This window comes from Rhinichthys klamathensis, unplaced genomic scaffold, assembly GCF_029890125.1.
Source record: "Rhinichthys klamathensis goyatoka isolate OS25496 unplaced genomic scaffold, OSU_Roscu_1.1 h1tg000019l_1, whole genome shotgun sequence".
In the NCBI taxonomy this organism is placed as follows: Eukaryota; Metazoa; Chordata; class Actinopteri; order Cypriniformes; family Leuciscidae; genus Rhinichthys; species Rhinichthys klamathensis.
Genome location: NW_026606570.1, coordinates 5,285,493 through 5,308,219, shown reverse-complemented (window position 1 = coordinate 5,308,219; position 22,727 = coordinate 5,285,493). Strand labels below are relative to the sequence as shown.

Below are 22,727 nucleotides of genomic sequence, written 5' to 3'. Positions count from 1 at the left end.
CAGGATGGAGAGCTAAAGCATCACATCTATCGAAGCCTTGCCGCACCACTTCAGCTCTCTCCGGCAGTGCATACGCCGCCGCTGGCCAAGCTGCTTCAGTGCTTCACACCATGGCTGTACTCCAAGTCTTTCAGGCCAAACTTCTCCGTGCAATGGACGAGTCTGGACCTGAACCAGATGCTTTCAAGGATTTGCGCAGCGCCACAGACCTGGCCCTGCGAGCCACAAAGTCTACAGCCCAGGCGATCGGACGGAGCATGGCGAACCTGACAGTGCTTGAGCGGCACCTGTGGCTAAACTTGACTGACATGAAGGATGCAGACAAGGCGGCGTTTTCTAGACTCCCCTATCTCCACCACCGGTCTGTTCGGCCCAGCAGGCAAGGGACGCGGAACGCTACACAGAGGCTCAGAAAGCGTCGCAGGTGATGCGCCATTTCCTCCCAAAGCCTGTAGTGAAAAGGGCCTGTAGTGAAACACGCTCATCTGCAAACAAACGCCGTTTTTACGGCGACACAAATAAAGCACGAAAATAGCACTTTTCGGTCTGTGTCATATGTAGGTCACGTGCCCACTATAAAGTACGCACAATTTACAGTCGTTACTTCCTCATTTCAAAGAAGGATGGCGGCCTCAGACCCATCCTAGACCTCAGACACCTGAACAAAGCGCTTATGACGCGGCCGTTCAGGATGCTGACAACCAAACAAATCCTTGCGCAGATTCGCCCAGGGGATTGTTTTTTTTTTTTAGTGGATCTGAAGGATGCTTATTTTCACATCCAGATATCGCCCCATCACAGGCCCTTTCTCAGATTCGCCTTCGAGGGGCAGGCTTACCAGTACTTCTGTTCGGCCTATCACTAGTACCTCATACTTTTATGAAGTGCATGGACGCAGCACTTACCCCCCTGAGACAGCGGGGCGTGCGAGTGTTAAACTACCTTGATGATTGGCTGGTTATAGCCCAATCAGAGGAACAGTTGATAACTCACAGATCCTGGCTCCTCAGCCATATAGAATGCCTAGGGCTCAGGATCAATGCTTCCAAGAGCACATTGTCTCCCAGCCAGAATATTTCTTTCCTGGGAACAGTGATAGACTCCATACAAATGATAGCGTGCCTCAGATCGCGCTCTCACTATTCAGCATCTAGCGGCATCCTTCAGAGCGGGCGTGTACGCATCTCTCTTGAGATTTCAGAGGATGCTGGGTCTTATGGCCTCAGCCTCATCAGTACTCCAGCTCGGACTACTGCACATGCGTCCTCTCCAGTGCTGGCTAAAAAAAGCAATGTATAAAAATTGAACCACGGCTGCATCAGAGCCCTGGCTCCCTGGAAAGCAGCCGACTGGTATCAGTCGGGAATGAGTATGGGTGTGGTTGCAAAGAGAAAAGTGATCTTGACAGATGCCTCCAACTTAGGTTGGGGGGCCCTTTACGAGGGCAGGCCCATCTCTGGCCTATGGTCAAGCATGGAGAGTTGCTACATATAAACTGTCTAGAGATGAGAGCGGTAGCTCTATCACTGGAAGCTTTTCTCCCATACTTAAAGGGATACCACGTCCTGGTCCGTACGGACAACATGGCAGTGGTGTCCTACATAAATCGCCATGGCAGTCTCAGGTCAAGCAACCTGCACACCATGGCCAAGAACCTCATGTTATGGGCTCAGCACAACCTGTGGAGCGGGTCATGTGCCAGGCATTCTGAACCAGGGTGCGGATATGTTATCCAGGGACAATGTTCCCCCAGGGGAATGGTCTCTCCACCCAGAGACGGTTCAGCTAATATGGAGCATCTTCGGCAAGGTAGAGGTCGACCTCTTTGCCACAGAAGACAACGCTCATTGCCAAACATTTTTCTCAAAGAGCAGGGACGCGCTTGCCCACAATTGGCCGAGCCGCCCGCTTTATGCATTCCCTCCGGTCACGATGTTACCACAGGTCATCGAACGGATCAGGGAGAGCAAGTGTGCAGTGCTACTAATAGCACCTCTCTGGAAGACCCAGTTATGGTTCTCCGAGCTAACACAGCTGCTGGAAACAGCCCCATCTCCTCACGCAGGCAAATGGGAAAATCTGGCATCCACGCCCCGACTTGTGGGGCCTTCATGTATGGCCCCTCAACGGGTACCCAGGTGTCTCCCGGAAGGGGTGTTGAAAACGATAACTGAGGCAAGAGCGCCGTCGACTAGACGCCTCTACGCTCAGAAATGGGTGGTAGTCTCTGGCTGGTGCGCTGCACGGAGCCTGGACCCCTATTTGTGCTAAGTATCGAGTGTAATCGCCTTCCTGCAAGAGCTTTTGGACACGGGTCGAACCTCCTCCACGCTCAAAGTGTATGTGGCGGCCATAACAGCTTCTAATGCTCTTGTGTCCGGTCAATCACTAGGAGGAAACGGCCTCGTCGTACGCATCCTTAAAGGGGTAAGGAGGCTTAACCCTCCACGACCCCCTTCTGTGCCTGTCTGGGACCTCTCCACGGTCCTGGAAGCACTAAAAGGTGCTCCATTCGAGCCACTTCGGTCTGCAGACCTAAAGCACCTCTTGCTTAAAACCGCTCTCCTCAGTAAAGAGAGTGGGCGATTTGCAGGCGCTATCAATAAGTGCTTCCTGCCTTGATTTTGGGCCTAACGACTCCAGGGTCATCCTTAAGCCAAGACATGGTTATGTTCCTAAAGTGCTCTCAACTCCGTTCATAGCGCAGGTTATTTCACTAGCAGCTCTTTCCTCGCCAGAAGACGAAAGAGACGCGAATTTACTCTGTCCCGTCAGGGCTATCAGAGTTTATTTGGAGCGTTCTGCCTCATTCAGACAGTCGGAACAGCCCTTTGTATACTTTGGCGGCCGGACCAAAGGGCTCGGTGTGACAAAGCAGAGATTATCGCGCTGGATAGTAGACGCTACCATGCTAGCTTATGAGTCTAAGGGCCTTAATTGCCCCTTAGGCATCAGAGCTCATTCCACGAGACGCATGGCCTCGTCATGGGCTTGGTCAAGTGGAATATCTATTGAAGATATTTGTGTGGCGGCCGGCTGGGCCTCACCGTCCCCATTTATCAGATTTTATAACCTGGAAGTTCCCGCTTTACAAGCGATGGTTCTTTCAGTGTAAGTTTAAGCACTAACCCCCTAGGCCATAGGGCTCGTTATATATCTGGCACTGGCCAAACCCAAATCCTTTCTACCCGGACGTGCATGAAGAGGTCATGAGATTGTGGGAGTCTCCTTTGACTTTTCGCGACTGCTCAGCGGCCTCTTCCGCCTTCTCTGCCCTCGCAGAGGCCGCGCCATCGTGGAGTGTTCTGTGGCAACACATCTGTGTCCCCACAGCGCCTCCACATGGCGTGGCGACCCTAAGCACCCCTCCAAAGCCTGTAGGTTTTCTGTCCACTCCGGTGGCAAAGACCTATAGATCTGCGGGGCAGGCTGCCGCCTCACTGCATGTTATTGCCATCCTTCTGGGTGCTCAATGACATGCACTCGGATTGCTTCATATGAGACCGCTTCAGCTCTGGCTTCGCGACCGAGTCCCGAGGTGGGCATGGCAACACGGCACCCTCCGAGTACCAGTTACTCAGACCTGCCGTCAGACCTTCTCCCCGTGGTCGAACCTCAGTTTTCTACAGGCTGGAGTGCCCCTTGAATGAGCTTGTCTCAACAGATGCCTCCACCACGGGTTGGGGCGCCACGTGCAATGGACATGCTGCCGCGGGCTCCTGGACAGGACCCCAGCGCCCATGGCACGTCAATTGCCTCGAGTTTCTGGCAGTACGTCTTGCTCTGCACCGTTTCCGGACGTTGCTCAGGGGTCAACACGTACCAGTCCGATCAGACAATACCGCCACTGTTATGGTGGGAAGCTGAAGGGAAAGGCTCTCTCCAAGCAAAGGCTGTCTCACTGGATAGTGGACGCCATTGCTTTGGCATACCAGCAGCAAGGTGCCCCCTTGGTGTGACTGCCCACTCCACCCGGAGTGTGGCGTCCTCTTGGGCTCTAGTGCATGGCGCCTCGCTAACAGACACCTGCAGAGCTGCAGGCTGGGCGATACTCAACACATTCGCCAGATTCTACAATCTCCGAGTGGAGCCAGTGTCCTCTCATGTACTCGCTTCAACCAGCTAGTACCGGACCAGCTCAGGTGTCTTCGCTTGCTCGCCATTCCATTCCACGGACTGGATACGTGTGATATTTTCCTCAGATGAGCTTCCTCAAGCCCTGAGTTCCTCCAGCACTGCTGACGTCGACGCCAGTGTCTATTGCCTGCGCGTTGGCTAGGTCCATCCGTGTGCATGGTCCCCCCTCTGGGCGACCCCCACATGTGTATTCCACTGTAAGCCTCTCTGAGCATGTGTCTTTCCCTTACCAAGCCACCTTGCCACCCCTGGGGTTGAAATATTCCACCTGCGGCTGGACACCCCATTGTTCTCCATATGCTCCCTCTGGGACATATGTTTTTTTTCTAAGTCCACCCCCCCCATTAATTGCATATTTATCTGACATATGAGATTTGCTGCCCTGTGTACCTTAGTATTTCTGTGCTAAATAGGAGTACTTCGTCCGTGCTAGTCTTACGACAGGGATCTCAGATTTACGCAGGGCACTGGAAGACAGCTGTGAAGGTGGGGTGATTAGACTGGTAACCCCATTCGTCGTCATCCGACGTAACTCGGAGTGACAACGAAAGGGAACGTCTCGGTTACAGATGTAACCCTCGTTCCCTGAGTAGGGAACGGAGACGTTACGTCTTCCTGCCACTTCCGCTGTTCCCGCTGGAACAGCCGAGTTCAGTCTTGGCTCCTCAGCAAAGAAACCAAAGAAATATTGCCGGCGTTCTCCTTTTATACCCACACGGTGAGGCGGAGTTACGCCATGCAAATTCCGCAGACTCATGGCATTTCCTTGCCATTGGCTCGTTTTATTTCTTTCGAAGATGAGAGGCTTCTAAGCGAACCCCATTTGTTGTCATCCGATGTAACGTCTCTGTTCCCTACTCAGGGAACAAGGGTTACATCCGTTAACCGAGACGTTTCCTTTGATCAGGGGATCGCTTCAGTCGACTTAACCTGACTACCTTTGGCTGAATGGGCCATTATAAAGGCTTAGGCCACGCCTATTCTGGCGGGCAATGACACACCAGGGAGCGAAGCAGCCTGATTGGTTCCTGCAATGTAGACCAAACAGAGAATGAATGTGAGGGATCAACTTATAAAGCAAACACAAACGAGGATAATCCCTTTGGTTATCTTCGAGGACTTTTTAACCCGCAAATGACTTTTGCTCAAATAAAATAAAAAAAAGTTATCTTTGTCCAAATGGTATGAAACCTTCTACGGCTCTCAACACTTTCTAAATCCACATAAAAAAATTAAATTGGAATGATATCTGTTTTTATGTTACCGTGAAAATAAATAGTGACACTCGTTGTCTTCGGGGTCCCTGGAGACCCCGCATAGTAAATATACAAAATTCATCATCAAAATCAGAAACAACGCAGAACACATAGACAGAAATAAAGTGGCACACTTCCAACAATGCAAAAAACATCCACAATGCAAAATCATCATGCTCACCACATGCACGCACACACACACACACACATATAGAGGAATACATTTTTGAGACTATAACAACTGTTCTCTACGTTACCAAAACCTGGTTGTAACGTGCACTTGAAATGTTTTATTTCTTTTACAGTCTTTGTCTACAGTTCATGTCAAATGATTGTAAAATAAAATCATCCAAAATGCAGAACCACCACAAAAATAAATTGGTGACACCAACACATTGAAAATGTGCACACTCACACACACAAACACAAACACACAAACACACACACAGGAATACATTTGTAAGGCTATAAAAAGTCTTATAATTTGTCAAATAAAATGCAGAACCACCACAAATATAAATTGGTGACACTGACACATCGGCAATGTGCACTCACACACTCACACACACACACACACACACACACACACACACACACACACACACACACACACACACACACACACACACACACACACACACACACACACACACACACACACACACACACACACACACACACACAGGAATACATTTGTGAGGCTATATAAAACAACATGCTCTCTTATAATTTGTCCAAAAAAAAAATCATCCGAAATGCAGAACCACCACAAATATAAATTGGTTACACTGACACATGTGCACATACACACACATACACAGAGGGAGGGAGAGAGAGTGCGAGAGAGAACATTTTTTATTTCAATTTTATTTTTTTACTGCTTTATTTGCTCATTTGTTATTGCTGTTCAGTTCATTGCATTTTGATGTTCATGTCATGTATTTTTACTCAATATGTAATATAACTGTTCATTTCTGTTCATTTTGTTCTGTTACAGTTAGTAACTGAAATGTTGATTAAAATTGTAGAATTATATTAAAAACAGATGATTGAAATAAATGATAAAATCTAAAGACTCCAACATTTCTCTTTGTAACATCATGTTTATGTTTGATTCTAATCATAATGTAACATTATTGAAAAACTTTTTTTCAGAAAAAAATGCTAAACTTTGACAAAAGTATATATTTTTTTTGTTATAATTGTGATTTTATAATATTTAGATATGAATCCCACTGAATCCAACTTTTGAAAAGATATCTTTCGGTTAGTAAAATAGCAAATAGCATATAGTGGAGCTCCATAGCTTTCTAGTGGTTAAAGTGATTTTTTATGTTATTTTAAAACTGCATTTTCCAAAAAATGCAATTAAACCGTGTACAATTATCCATATTATCCCCATGAACGAAAGTTAGAAATCTGGGTCTTTTATAAAGTGAATTTTACATAAAATGCTGTTTCTTGGTAAAAAGCCTATTTAAATAATTATTTATTTATAGAAATTACAAAAGATATCATAAATCCTCCAAAAACTGCACAAATGTTGAGTAAAAACAGAGTATAAACAGAGTAAAATCACATTTGTAAAAAAAATAATATATTATTCTGTTACAAAATTAAATGTTATTGTCTGGGGTCCCTGGAGACCCCAAAGATAACTAGTGTCAGCCCAAATGAAAAAAATCAGATTAACAGAACACAGCTGAAACCATTGAGGAACAGGAAACCTGAACAAAGGAACACATGATGAGCATGAAAACAAACTAAAAGTCCATAATAATGACACTAACAGAAAATAATGGTGACAATAACAATATTATAATTTTATGTGTTATATAAAGTCAGGTATCTCCCCTTTTTTACTTAAGTAAACAAAAAAAACAAAAAATCAGAGGCATACATTTGATCTGTTCTGTTTCCAGTGTGCCACAAGAGAGGAAATGCTCAACAGATAGGGGTATTAGTAAATTTCAGTGTTGATTTTGATTTAAAAAATATATTTAAAAAATAAAAAAATATATTTTAAATCTATTGTAATAATTTACCAAAACCTGGTTGTAACGTACACTTGAAATGTTTTATTTCTTTTACAGTCTTTGTCTTTAAACAGCCAATTTAACTTAGTGAAGACCCACATGTGCACAAGTAAAATAAATAAATGTGAAAAATATGTTAAAGAACAGTCCCTGTGGATTGTTGCAACCGTCCCCTATTATGCGGTTGCAACATTTGACTTTGTCTAGTATAAAAAGTTTGCCTTTCCAATACAAACAGTCTCTGAAAAAACTCAAGGAAATGCAAAAAGTGTTGCCACAGTTCATAGCCTATATGCTAAAGTAGAAACATTACTGGAAAAAAAATGCATTCATTTACAACAAAACCAAGTTACTGAGGTTGGTTGTAACAAGAAGTCATTTCAACAACAATTTTTGAAGTCTATTAATTAAAGATATTTTGGTAACGAGGTTAGAGATCTACAACCAAATCTCTCACAGATATTTGAAATACACTGTATAAAATAATATAAATGTATTAATATAAAATAAAAATTTCTTTAAAAAAAAGACAATTTTAACGTAAAGCATTTTTTTTCTTAACCAGCTAAACCATGTCAAGTGCTGGCTGGCAAATGCCACAAAATGCTTGTATTGAATTTCCTGTCTGTGTTCTTTGATGATGGCCTTATTGCCTTTGACTGACAGCTGAAATGTACACTCTGGCTGTCTCCAATCCTGAACTTTTCAAGTCATCCTAATTATGGACTTTTGCTGTTATTGTATGGCACATGATAACACTTCTGAAGGGCTTAGAGGCTCTAAGCCCTTCAGAAGTGTTATCATGTGCCATATAATAAAAGAGAGGTTAAGATCGATAATTCTGTTATAATTGGACCTAAGTGTAGCATTAGCTTCCATATTCAGGATTTGTGTGAGTGGTATTTGGTGAGACGGGTTTTAAATCCCATGCAGTCTCCTCATCGCTTCAAGTAGGCTATCCTCGCGCACAGAAATGGTAAGTAGATGAATTGATTAAGTTTTTACTTAGGCTATTTTAACTCATTTATTACGAAATAAATTGGGTATTCTAAATATTTTTCCAGAGTTTAAGGGAGAAAGGACCTGTTTTGACACCAAGGTGTTCATCGATATCGTCTTCTTTATTCATATGCGCGCGCTGCGGGACAGACATTGTGGACCGACAAGTGCTGAAGGTGCTTATGAACCTCACAGTGACGGCGAAAGATTAGTGATAATACATTTGTCAACATAATGTGCCTTTTAATTGAATGAATACGACAAATACAAATATTTTTGAGCATTTACAGATATTTAACGTTATTTTTCTCAAAGGTGAATGGATTAACGTGGCACCTGAAATGTTTGCAGTGCTCAATGTGCGCAGTTTCCTTGGGTCACCATAACAGCTGCTTTATCAGAAATAAAGTTATTTTCTGTAGAAAGGATTATAACAGGTAAAGTGTTTAATCTTTCCCACCCCAAGCTTTCCTCAATTTCTGGGGATTTTCATAATTTATTTACATTTACTGTGTGTTGGTTGACAACAATACTGCACGTGCTTATAAAATTGTACTGTATTTGATAATTTTATAATAAACAGAAAACTTTTAGTACATAAAAGGTAAAAGGTTTAAGAAACATTTTATCTGAATTTAGGCCTATAATATAATATAATATAATATAATATAATATAATATAATATATAGTATAATATAATATGTTAACTTATAATAAAGCTTTAATATCAGGACTTTCACTAATGTCCTTTTTTTTTTATTAAAGTGGAGCTTTCAAAGTTACAAACAGCAACCTGACTTATATTACCGAAGAAGAAGAAAATTGAGAAAACTGAAGTTCTGAAAACTCTTAAAATAAATGATTGTGACAAATGTCGTGATTACAGAATGATGTATAACAGCATGAAAATAATACATGTTCTTTTCAGTACTTTTGGCATAAAATGTGTCCGATGTGGCCATCAAGTCAGTGCAAATGACTGGGTTCGGAGGGCAGGAAACGGCATATATCATCTCACCTGCTTCGCTTGCTTCTTCTGTAAAAGGCAGCTTTCTACAGGGGAGGAGTTCGGCTTGATGGAGAACCAGGTTCTCTGTCGCATTCACTACGACATAATGCTAAACCTACAGCCCATGTCAGACAATGGTAATTTTGTTTGCATTTTATTTCATACATAACACCAACGGAAAAGGACATTAAAACAATAGCTTTAAGTAGTAAGAACATTAAACATGAGGATATTTGTATCACAACAGGAAATGATTTGTACGGGGCCATACAGTATCTCCCAAAGCTGCCTAAAAGACCTCGTACATCATTCACCTCAGAACAGCTACAGGTACACTTCGGATGCTTTTTCTCTTCCTGTGGTAAAATGGACTGTAACAGCTAACTGCAGTCATGTGCTTCTGATTGTTTTTTTTTTAAGTCCAAGGATTCATCCTAAACCACAAATAAATGTGTACTACTCATAAATCTTTGCATATCAGATTGGGCTTGCATGTGTATTTGCTTTATACAGATTATGAAAACCCACTTTATCCAAGACAAGAACCCTGATGCACAGACTCTGCAGAGGCTGGCAGACATGACTGGGCTGAGCAGAAGAGTCATACAGGTGCAGAACATTTATAGGCTCATGTTTCTAGTGACTCACTCAATTAAATTGGTTCTTTTTAATTTAATTTTTAACCACTAGTACTGAATTCTTGTAGGTTTGGTTCCAAAACTGTAGAGCCAGACAGAAGAGGAACCCACTTCATGACAGCGTTCCTCCACGGGACGGATACCAGACCTCTGGAGTGCCCTTTCTGTCAGATAACCAGTACTTCTTGCCCTCAGGGAGACCTGAGACTCACTGAGACTGTCCTCTATTTCAGCATATCATGTGCTCCTTGAGATCTTTTGATGTATAATCATTTATGTGGGGATTGTTTGATTTAAGTGCTGATTGTATACTGTTCGAAAGTTTGGGTTCAGTAAGATTTCTACATAGAAATTATTACTTGTTTAAGCAAGGAGGTATTAAATTGATCAAAATGACAGTAAAGACATTTGTAATGCTACAAAAGACTTCTATTAGCCTATAAATACATTTAAATGCGTTTTTTATTCTTCAATCAGGAAAATATGTATTACAGTTTCCATACAAATATTAAGCAAAAATAATAAGAACTGTTTCAGAAATCAGTAATGATGCTGAAAATTCAGCTTTGCCATCACAAATAAATTACATTTAGAAATATATTTGTTACATAATAAAATATATTATATAAATAGTAATCAGTTATTTTATTGTAAATTATAATATATATATATGTATATATATATATATATATATATATGTGTGTTTTTTTTTTTTTTTTACAGTATTACTGTTTTTATTTTGGTCAGATACATGCAGCCTTGAACATAAGAGAACATAAGACAATAGTAAAAAAAAATTATAAATATTGCTGACCTCAAATGATAGTGTACCACATTAAAAAAGTTCACTTTTATTAACAATCCATCAAGAAACATCAGTTCTCTTTAGATGGTTCTGCATTTATTAATTTCCAATTATTATCTGTAGCAGGTGTATTTACAATCTGTATAAGAGAATATTGAGTTCAAAGGATTTTGAAAGCTATCGTGGGATTGACTGGAAATCGTAAAATGGTGACTCTTCAATAAAATGGAACACATCTGTTTTTAAAATCCTTAATAGTCAGTATATCCAGTGCTAATTTGATGCCAAAAGTTGCTCAAAACTTGTGAGATGGATTAAATGAACCGAGAAACATTTTACTTGATTGGGATTAGGCTTTTCCAACTGTCATATAGTTAAAGTGTACTCTTTTCATCTTATATATTCATTTGCCAAAAAAAAAGAAAAGAAAAGAAAAAATAATGCCCAATTGACATCTTTATATCTAGTCTCTGTCTGTCTGATTGCTAAAAAATTGCCACAGCCCTGGCGACATTTGTTTTCTTGCACTCTAGCAATTGTCAATTATCTGTCAGTTCATCTAATGGCCCAATATAATACAGCCATCAAGGTATTTTATTCACTCATGTTCATTGGTATGTAATATTTCCAGTGGACGTTGAAAGTCTCAATTTTTTTCTGTGTGTGTTTAAGGGCAATCACAATTTGAAAAAATGTCCAATCAAATAATGACCATTAAACTATTCATTCAGTGAGCAATTCAATGTTGACCAGGCCGGCAGTTACAGGCACTGAATACTGCATGATGCATTGATTTACTGCACTGTCCATTAATGTCACCATTTCTTGAAAGAATCTCAGGCTTGTATTGATTTGGACACACTTAAGCTTTACAATAAGCCTCAATGGCCGAACACCGATCTAGAAACTGCTTGTCCTTCCTAGTCAATTATGGGTAATTTCTTCCCTGCAGTGCACCTATAATGTTTACTATACAATTTACTACTGATACATTTTTAAAGTGCACTAATTATTATTTTTTTTGCTGTAGTGCAATAATGTCCAAAAGTTTGAGGACAGTAAGATGTCATTTTTTAAAGAAGACTGCATTGGTGTGATCAAAAATTCAAAAAGAACAGAAATAGTGTGAAATATTATTACAATTTCTATTTTAATAGATTTTAAAAATGTAATTTAGTCCTATGATTGCAAAGCTGAATTATCAGCAGTCGTTGCTCCAGTCTTCAGTGTCACATGATTTTTCAGAAATCATTCTAATGTGCAGAATTGGTGTTCAAGAGACATTTCTTATTATCATCCATGTTGAAAACCGTGTGGATACCTTGACACATGTTCAGGGTTTTTTGAAGAAAGTAAAAAAAAAAAAACACATTTATTAGAAATCTTAAATTACAAAAGTTTTTACTGTCACTTTTGATCCATTTAATGCATCCTTGCTGAATAAACGTATTATGCAATAGTCATACTGTATACAGTATACATCATAAAAATAAAAAAATGGTAAAATGGACTGCATTTATATAGCGCTTTCACAGACCCAATGGCCACCAAAGCACTTTACATATTGCCTCACATTCACCCATTCATACACCGACGGCGGTGTCAGCCATGATGCAAGGCGCCATCCAGCTCGTCGGGAGCCGCTGGGGTTAGGTGTCTTGCTCATGGACACCTCGACACTTGGTCAGGTGGAACCGGGGATTGAACCACCAACTTTCCAGTTTGTAGACAACCTACATGAACCACTGAGCCACTGCCGCCCCGTTAATCATATGTTAACACATGTTTATAAGGGTGAATTTTTGTTTTGTTGTGGCTGTTTTATCCATGCACACGGTCAGCACAACATCAGTGTCCCATTTCAGTTGTGCCCACATGATAGTGCTGCTGACTCTATTCAAAATAGTGCATGTTATTTGTGATGGAAGGGTCGCCTTTACTGACTTCTATTTAGTCTATTTAGATAGAGGGGGCATGGTGGCAATCATTTAGGACCCTACCATTCGTCACCATCTTATGCACCATGCACTATTATACTTCACAGAATACGGTATTACCGTGTAAATGTTCAAAAAACATGGTGAGGGTAGCTACTGGTGAGGAAACATGGTGATTTTTTTTGTTAACGATAAAACTAGCGTCATGAAAGATGAAAAACACCAAGAATCAAATCTTGAATCTAAATTCAAGAATTCATTCAGATTTTCAGTCACAGTGTGTGTTAACTAGATAATTAGGTCAACCTCCTCCCCAAATAGAAACATTTCTCATAGGTTTTGCCTTTCTGCACTCTCTCACGAGCTCATTTCATTGTTTGAGCTTATTCCTGGTTTGTGAGGCTTTGGAGAACCGTTTCTGCGTGAAGCAGTTCTCAGGTTACAGGTCATTGTATTGGCTGAATAGTTTCAATGTACAGAAATGGACTTTCCCCCCTTCTCTAAAGTAAATCAGGTTACACAAGATACAGAAAAAAATGGGTTATGATTATTGCAGTACACCCTGTCCCACAGTGGGTATGAAGTCCCTTCTAATATAAACTGTAATTGTCAGTTTTGTCTTTAAGGGATAGTTCACCCAAAAATGACAATGATCTTACTATCATATTGTTCCAAACTTTTCTAATGTGGAACATAAAAGAATATAATTTTGGTGTCAAAACAACAACGGACCCCTTTGAATTTCATTGTATTAACCTTTTTCAGAAACGTTTTTTTTTAGCAATGGTTTAATGAAAGCATCGTAATTTGTTACTGACATTTTTCTAAATCAAATGTGCAATGTAATCTGTGGATGATGCCTTGGGAAAATATCATTGTGTTTTTTTTTTTGGTTTCAGTCAGGAAATATCCTTTACCTGTGGAGGGATGTGATTGGCTGGTAATAGACTTCCATAGTCAACAGCTCTTCAGGAGGAGTCCTAGCACATATATAACCTGAGCAACTACAAATAAAAGCCAACAGTTATTCTCTGGACAAAACCAACACACAGGCGCTGCACTACATTTGGATACAATACATGTAAGTATTACATTTCATCTTCACAAAGTCCCTATTCTTCTTTGTTTGCAACCAAATTACCATTTTTTGTTGTTGCTGTTGTATGAAAACAGGGATTTTGCCATTAAAATGCAAAATATTGTATTGTGTTACAATCTGTAATCTCCCAAATATTTTATGGTAAATTCTTCACTGCAGCATAACATTAAAAGCATTAAATAGCTCCTTAAATATTAAAAATATGTCTAATGAAGAGTGAAACTGTAAAAATGGAGAGCTATGGTATTCTGTGTTTTCTATAGTTTTCATATGGCATAAATGAACGACAAGCTGCATTCAGAGTATAACAAAAAATGAATATTTCTTTACCAACAGATCACATAAAGAAACCCCCTCTCTGGTTCTGCGAGCACAATGACCTCCAGCTTCTCTATTCACAGTCACTCTCTTGGACGGCAGCCGTCTTTCTCCAGCATGTCTATGCGTGATTTTGGGGTTCGTGGACGCTCTAAAGTCCCAGTGTCCCTCTCCTCAGCCAGTAGTCTGTCCCTGTCCCGTTCCACCTCTCTGGGAAATGGCCTAAACCTCCTAAGCAACCTCTCACTGAATGGTCTGGGAGTTGGTGCCAGTGACAAGGAGACCATGCAAGGTCTAAACGACCGACTTGCCAGCTATCTGGAAAAGGTGCGCACTCTAGAGAAGTCTAACGCTGACCTGGAGCTGAAGATTAAACAGTTGATGACTGAGCGATCACCCAAGGGTCACGACATTGAGGGATTGATGGCTCAAGCACATGCGATCGGACAAGAGGTTCGGTTATCTAGTGGAATTTAAGTTCTGTTTATTGCTTTGGTTAAGACAATAACGTAGCAGGAATGTTCAGTTGTGTCTTTACAGACAGTTACAATCAAACTTCTGCTCTCTAGGTGAGGAAAAAGACATTGGAGAACGCCCGTATAATGCTGGAGATTGACAATGCCAAGCTTGCAGCAGATGACTTTAGGGTCAAGTGAGTTTTGCTCTGTTTGTTCCTCCTTATAATCCTTGAGAAAGATCCATTATGAAATGTATTCTACCATTTTGTTTTAATTTCTAGGTTTAATTGGTACATTATATTATGTCTTTATAAACAGATGGGAGGCAGAAGCTTCCCTTTGCCAGTCGGTTGAGAGAGACTGCCATGCTCTGAGACGAGCCAAATCTGATCATGATCAGATCATCGCAACCCTCCGAGGAGACCTGGACAGTCTGAAAGAGGAGCTCTTTTTCCTGAAGAAGAATCATGATGAGGTTAAACACATAACTGACATGGGGGGGAAAACATGCTCTTATTAATATTTGTTAGTGTTTATAAAGTTTGCATACACATTTTTGTATGTTTATATGCTGAAAATAATGTACAATGTATATTGACAGCACAGCACCTGAAAAGAATTTACATAGATTTAGAAACTTATAAAAGTCTTTAGGAATCCTTTGTATTATAGACATATATATTTATTGCCCAACTATGAACCTAACCACTTCTCTACAATATAAAAATGTAATAGACATATAAACATACATTGACGACAATGTTACAATATCCTATTACATAGATGTTTTGAGCAAGATCATGTTGCCTTCACAGTATATCAATACAGCACATATAGCAACACCCTTATCAAGTTGTTTTCTTTAGATACATATATAGAATAATCAATGTGTAAAACACACACATAAACACACACACCCATGTCCACAAACATAGAGTAGGGGAAGAAGTGTTTGGACAGACAGGTGTGGCGCCACTGAAATGCATTTAACCTAAACCAGTGTTATTTTAGTAACTTACTATTATAGTTTTTATTTTTTTTATTTTATTTTAGCTGATTTTTTTATGGTTTTAATTAACCATAATAACCCTGCCCTAAACACATTAATGACTTTACAATGAGCATCTGCAGAGCAGAACGTTGACAATTAAGATTAGGACACTTAAGCCATACTTAAAAATGTATAAAGATCATTGCATTATGTAAAAAATATCAAATCAACTGGGATTTATTTTTTAAGAAAGATAACAAAAATTCTCTTGTCAAATAAAACAAAAAATTTTGGTTCCCCAAAGAACCTTTCAGTGAACAGTTCTTAAAATAATAAGTTTTTTTCTTAGTGTGAATTTCTTTCAAATCTAAATATTTTTCAGCTAAAACTATATTATATATTCTTATGAGGGAATGCACACATTTTTTAGTTTTGAATGTTACCACATTTTTACCATGCTATTAGTTAATTTGCCCATTTTTTATTAATTAAAAAAAAATTCAAAACCAGTATGCATAAAACATATTTATCCAAATTTATGAGAAATTATATTTGAAAATATCATTATATGAAATTTGTATGAAATTTATAAGAGGATATAATATGAGAATTACCAGTATGAACTCTGCCTTCAACAGATTTAATTAAAGTCCTTTGATATAGCATGACTGCTCAAAACAGTCAAAATGTATGAAAACTACACATTCTTTTTCTAACAAAACATCAAATCAACAACAGTATTACTCTTAAATGTTTTCACATATTCATTTTAATTGCATAAACTTGATGAGAAAAGATAAGAAATAGTCTGAATCAACTTTTAATGCTGCAATGGTTCGATGGCATCCGAGTGAAATGTGGATTCGACCCTCTTTCCTTTTTCAAATTTAGACTATTGGTCTGAGAACTTTTGATATACTAAGAGACATTAATTTAATTTGTCATTTTATTTCAATTTCAAAATGATTGTGTGTGTGCATGCGCAAGCATGTTTATAAACAAAATGCATTCCCAGTGGGAAGGAAAAAGAGGCTAATTTCTTTTTACAGAAGTAGTAAAAAGGTAAAAAGTAGAAAAAAAAAACATTATAATAATTCAGCATTATTTCATGTGTAAAAGCCACAGTTCACTCTCGGGCCAAAACAGACTAGAACGGAAAAGTTCTAAACTAACAATTTAGTTTAAATGGATATATGTCTTTTACATTTTTTTTTATTTAAAAAATCTGAAAAAATAAATGTGTTAACACATATGCACATTTTCATGTTTGTACTAACAACTATGGATTTTCTTTACCTTTTCTGGGTCAAAACGGACCCGAAAGCATTTGGAGGTTTAAGAGTGTATAGTGCAATTGAAACATTTTAAGTCTGGTGAGATTGAAAATGATTTGTCTGTCTCCTTGAAGGAGAAGAGCGCACTGAAGACCCGTCTAGCCAACGAGCAAGTGAACGTGGAGGTGGAAGCAGCCCAGGGCCCAGACCTGGGAGCCATCATGGCGGAGCTACGGGTGCAGTACGAGAGCATCGCACGGAAGAATAAAGAGGATGCTGAGATGTGGTATCTGAAGAAGGTCAGAGTACAATCCAACAGCCAACACACCCCAAACATCTATTTATAGACTGATGATTTGACTGCAAACACAGGTGTGTTCTGTAATACAATAAGCATGTGTGGTGGGTTTATATGTGACAGCTGGAGAACGTGCAGTCGGAGGTGAAGGAGAGCAACGAGGCTCTGAGATGTGCTCAGAGTGAGCTCAGTGAAAGACGACGCTTCCTGCAGGCGCTAGAGGTGGAACTGGACAGTCTGCGCAAACAGGTGATACCAATGAGCGTTTATCCTCACTGCTGCATTCAACCTGGTCAAAGGGCATAGGTTGCAGGTTAAACTGCTGCGGTTTGTATGTCCACTAGATTTTTGTCCACTAATAGTTACTCCTATTGAAACAAATCAAGAAGTAAAAGATATCTGTTAATATCACATGCCAGTGTTTGACTTCTGAACACTGGGACATTGTGAATAGTTGTATCCCCATCATTTCTAGGAAACAGGTGTCTCCAACTTTATTTTTTCTTGACTTTTCCAGTTGTTTGGCTGGTCATGAACATGCTGCAAAGACGTCTTTCATTAAATATAAATATATAAAAAAATTATAAATTATAAATTACATCATATATATCGTATGCATATTTTATCTTTTAAATATACAAATATATATTCTTTTCAAATTTTAATCTTTCACAAACATTTGTCCAAACTTAATCTCAGTTTATTTGTTGCAGTTCTAGTGTATATATGGTGTATGTTCATGAAGTATGACAGGGGTTTTCAAACTTTATAATGACAAGGACCCCAAAATAGATGATCCCTTTTTGAGGGACCATCTTCCTGAAATACAAACGCTATATATTTTCATGAATAAGAATCATGTTATTGTGTGACAAAAAGATGAAATTTTATAATAAAGACATTAACATTGACATTAACATTTTACTAACGTAACTGAATATTTTAGTCTCAAGTGATATAAAAATATTTCTTAATGTTTGTTTTTTTAAACAATTTCATGGATTATCAAGTACTTTCTTGCTGCCCACTGGAGGTCCCTAAACCCTAGATTTTAAAACCCCTTATATATGATATTTAAGGAAGCAATGTCGCTTTTGAAGGAGAGAGAGGAAGTTTTTATAGTTGATATATGTTATTTTGTTGCAACCAGATCTTTGATCCCTGGGAAGAGGCAAAAACAGTCACTTGTCTCTAAAATGTTCTGAAGTATTTTTGTGCGCTTTATATACAAGATAACAACAAAGTTTCCAGACAAATAGCTCAGTGAAAATATTTAAATAAGGCTACTTTTCTTCCATCCATAAAAAAATGGGTGCCATTTTCTTCCTAGGTTAAATGAATTTCCCAAAGCCTCCCTGAAAAGCTCGGAATGTCTTTAGAACACAAAGGAGGTCATTCAGTAGCTTATATGGTTGGGAAGATACTGTATATACCCATGTACAAATGTCCAAGATTGAATTGCTTGAACTCAAGAGGTTATAGCAAAAATAGATCTTCCCAACCTTCTTTCGACCAATTACTTATGTTATATTACTCACTCCACTATCCTGTGGTTAAAGGGCAATGGATATGCCAGTATAGGCTGTTTGAAGCATCATATTCTTGCAGTGTTTTTCTTTTTACCTTTTTGGGGGTTTTATTTTTGAACTAGATCTCCAATAATTTAGTCCATAGTTTGTCAACAAATATCCAGAGAATGTGTCAAGGTTAGCTCTTCAGCACAGGAAACCACACTCCCCTCACATCTGCTGTTCGTCCTCATGCAAACAATGTTTACTCCTGTTTAATAAATCATTCTGTGATGACAGTGTAAAAACACATTGCATCTCATGGCCTGGACAGGTGATAAGGACCTTTCAGCGGGTTGTTCAATAGTTGTTCACACATCCTGGTTTTAGATCAGGCAGATAAAGGGCAGATCATTCTTGATGGTGATCACCTATAATGGTTTTGACCTAAAACATTTTTCTACATAAAACATTCAATGAATTGTTTTTTATCATCATATCTTACGTACACAACTGATCATCTTGTTGATTTTGTTTGTTTTTGTAATGTTTCTCTCACCAAGGCTGCATTTATTTGATTAAATTTAATACATTTCAAAATGTGATTTATGTTTAATTTTCAGCATCATTACACCAGTTTTCAGAGTCACATGATCCTGCAGAAATCATTCTAATATGCTGATTTGGTGCTTAATCATTAATAACAGTTCTTCTTATTATCAATGTTTTCAGGATTCTTTGATGAAGACAAAATTCCAAATAACAGCATGTATTTGAAATCCAAATCTTTTGTAACATTATAAACGTTTCTTGCATCACATCAGCATATTAGAATGATTTCTGAAGGATCATGTGACACTGAAGACTGGATTAATTACAATTAAATTACATTTTAAAATAAATAAATAAATTGTCATTTTCACCAGATTACTGTTTTTACTGTATTTTTGATATAATAAAGGAAGCTTTGGTGAGCATAAGAGACTACTTTAAAAACCTTTGAGCTTTCACATTGAAAATGTTATGAATGTTATGGCCCATGTTAAGGTTGGTGTTCTTGAGGGGAACCTCGGAGAGACGAATCAGAAGTACGCGATTGAGATTGAGCGTCTTCAGGGCACACTTACACAGCTGGAGGACGAGCTCTCACAGCTGCGCCTGGACATGCAAAGAATCAAAACTGATTACGAGCAGTTACTGCGTATCAAACAGAACCTGGAGCTGGAGATTGCCACCTACCGAAGGCTGCTGGATGGAGAGGAAGTGTAAGAACTGAGAGAGGTTTCTCAAAGCTCAAAAAAGCTGTTCCATTGACACATTACAGTTCAGTACATAACAGATGATGCGGAATGGAGCGTCTCTGACATATAAAATCAGATGTGAAATTGTGTTTCCTTTTTGTTTTTCAGGATAAAAGAGATGGCCACTCCGAAAAGTAAGTCTGAATGGATAGTTCTATAGACCATAAAACTCTACAAAGACTAAAACTCAAAATATATTCAGTTTATTTAATACTTGCAAATATACTGATGCTTGTTTTCTCGAGTGGTTTTGTAAAATCCACAAAAACCCTCTTAAAATGTAATATTTTTTCCCTATATCTAAAGTTACAATGATATCATAATTTTGGCATAGCTTTTAAAATAAGTGGACACAATGAACACAAGTGTCAACTATATGGCTATAATGAATGAAGACTTTACCCTAAAATGTCAAGTTGAGTCAAGTTGTTACTTGTGTTTATATGTTTTATTAAATATAAAGTTTTACGTAAAAACTGTTCTTGGCTAAAACAATGGTTTGATTTATAACTTGATATATAACATTTGTTGGAATGGTTTAATATTGTACGTTACATTTGAGATATTTGCAGTTTTGAGAATTTTGTCATGAACTTTGCTGACAGTATGACAATAGTATAATAGTATAATAGTATTACAACACGTCCTGCTAATCATTGAACTCTATTGTTTCCTTGTCAGTAACTCTTTGAGAGTAACTGCACAATAATGAAGGGATGTGATCTAAATAAGACCACTTGAGGAGTTAGTAAAGATTTAAAACACTGAATTTGCATAAATTCTCATGCCTCTTAGTTTTAGCATTGTTTTTTTCCCTCCCTTTTGTAGAAGAGCCTGAAGTGAGAACCAGGAAGATTGTCAAGGTTGTCACCCAGACCATGGTAAATGGAAAGGTGGTGGATGAATCCAGTGAAGTTGAACAGATTGAAGAACGAAAAAAGTGAGTCTGGCTCAAAAGTGACATCCATATCCTTGTGATAAGTGTAGACAAAGCACAAAACATCACACGACTATTATCAGTGATCTGTTCATCATTTCACCAAAAAAGTGAATAAACATTTCAGTTATTACAAAGTAGTGATGTGTCAGCTGTCTTGATTTTTTTCTACCACCTCTTTTTCATCATGGTAATTGCCACATAAAAGCTATAACAAGGCTTTACATCTTCACACTCTCTCTTAATTGTCTGAATGTCTTTTTATTCTCTTGCATTTCTATTCACTGTTGAAGCATGTGCACTGATATTATTTCTTCTTCACTTTCTTTAGGTCTGATTCTGTAAGGCGAGTCGCAATAGAGCGGGTCATTTAAAAGTATAGCACAGACCGAAAGTCACACAGTGAAACTAAATACATGCGATACTAGCTGATATCCTGAATCAAGTATTAGTTTTAGAGGCAGTGGTAGAAAAATGATATGTATCTGTGGATGGGGATTTGAACCCGTCTGGTCACAGTGTGAGAAACCAAGCCGAACGACGAAATCAAGACAGCCTCACTTTGAGAACGATGACCGAAAAAGGCCTGACACCAAACCTCTGTAGTGTCAAATGTCTTGCTTTTGTGAGGGTTTCTGGGCGAAATACCTAATATACTCCCACCCCATCAGTCCTGGTAAACAAGAGCTTTGTTTTGATATTCTTTAGACATCCCAGAAACATAACAATTTAAGCACTTGTACAAACTGGTAACAAATGTATTAAAGTCATAAACAGCATGCTTTCAGTATTTGCTACAGTGCAAAGATTGTGCATATGTGAATGCGTTGAATAATTATATTGACAGGCTTAATGGATGCAAGTCAGAATTTGTTATTCATTTTTAGTGCTGACTAAAACACTAACTCAATGAAATGTCTCTATTTATCATTTTTGGTGTACATATTTAGGTCATATTATGGAATTAACACTCATGTTAGAACAAGAACACCAAAGACCACACTCAATTATTCACTTTCAATATGGGGCAGATTCAAATAGGAAAGTTTTTCCCCCCTCAAACAATTCACAACATTTTGACATTTCCGTCTTTTTAATTATTTATTTTTTTATCTTTTATGGAAATAGTGCACATCTGACAAATAAAGGTGTGTGAAATGCTCAGTCACAGGTCAGCATCTTGCACCCTGCGTATTATCCATATAAACCATTGTTCAGATGGGTATACTGATACATACAATGAAGCACTTATAATAAACTTTAGACTGATCAGCCAAAGTGTATTCTGACTCTTGTTGTCTGTTATCCATGAGAAGCTTAAAAAAACATTTCTGATTTTCTTTTCTGCCATTGTGAACCACAGCATTATTATTGTAGCAAATGACGTAAGCTATACCTGCACTGAGGGAAAAACGGTTTAGGATTTAACGTTACTTGAAAACAATTTTCACCAAACACAATTGCAATTAAGGCTATTTTTTTCAAAGAATAATTAGGTTAGAAACGGCAAGTAACACATTATTAATTAAACGTAACATTTTGAAAGACTAAAATAGAAGACCTATCTTGTAAAACCTATCTATTTACAACTTTTAAAAAATACTGACAATAAAAGCGTCAGTTTAAACCCGCGCTCTAGCACTGCCTTCGCCAAATGAAGGGTTTATATTGTTTTCAGCTGATAACTTAATATAAGGTGTTTATATCGTAATTTAGTAGAAATCTC

The 22,727-nt window shown here is 38.6% G+C and overlaps 2 protein-coding genes across 2 annotated transcripts; both read left to right on the top strand.

The window, feature by feature from the left end:
* Nucleotides 1-1,583: 1,583 nt before the first annotated feature.
* lhx6b (LIM homeobox 6b) lies at nt 1,584-10,367 on the top strand. The gene is made up of 9 exons (XM_056237715.1): nt 1,584-1,809; nt 1,945-2,130; nt 2,273-2,427; nt 8,494-8,604; nt 8,744-8,865; nt 9,357-9,574; nt 9,685-9,767; nt 9,951-10,046; nt 10,144-10,367. Exons 1-9 carry the CDS (start codon nt 1,584-1,586, stop codon nt 10,288-10,290), a joined length of 1,344 nt encoding a protein of 447 aa, XP_056093690.1. The 3' UTR covers nt 10,291-10,367.
* Nucleotides 10,368-13,741: 3,374 nt separating this feature from the next.
* Nucleotides 13,742-21,438, top strand: krt1-c5 (keratin, type 1, gene c5). The gene is made up of 10 exons (XM_056236809.1): nt 13,742-13,898; nt 14,253-14,687; nt 14,804-14,886; nt 15,011-15,167; nt 17,092-17,256; nt 17,379-17,504; nt 19,811-20,028; nt 20,173-20,198; nt 20,893-21,004; nt 21,333-21,438. The coding sequence occupies exons 2-10, from the start codon at nt 14,292-14,294 to the stop codon at nt 21,373-21,375; spliced, it is 1,326 nt and encodes a 441-aa protein (XP_056092784.1). The 5' UTR covers nt 13,742-13,898; nt 14,253-14,291; the 3' UTR covers nt 21,376-21,438.
* The last annotated feature ends 1,289 nt before the right edge of the window (nt 21,439-22,727 follow it).

Bases quoted from the DNA above. Each gene is read 5' to 3' on its own strand.
- lhx6b (XM_056237715.1), top strand. From the start codon at position 1,584: ATGGCAGTGGTGTCCTACATAAATCGCCATGGCAGTCTCAGGTCAAGC. The intron at 2,131-2,272 runs GTACCCAGGTGT...ATTTGTGCTAAG, and splicing joins CATGTATGGCCCCTCAACGG to TATCGAGTGTAATCGCCTTC. The intron at 9,768-9,950 runs GTACACTTCGGA...TGCTTTATACAG, and splicing joins TCACCTCAGAACAGCTACAG to ATTATGAAAACCCACTTTAT.
- krt1-c5 (XM_056236809.1), top strand. From the start codon at position 14,292: ATGACCTCCAGCTTCTCTATTCACAGTCACTCTCTTGGACGGCAGCCG. The intron at 14,688-14,803 runs GTTCGGTTATCT...TCTGCTCTCTAG, and splicing joins CACATGCGATCGGACAAGAG to GTGAGGAAAAAGACATTGGA. The intron at 20,199-20,892 runs GTAAGTCTGAAT...TCCCTTTTGTAG, and splicing joins AGAGATGGCCACTCCGAAAA to AAGAGCCTGAAGTGAGAACC.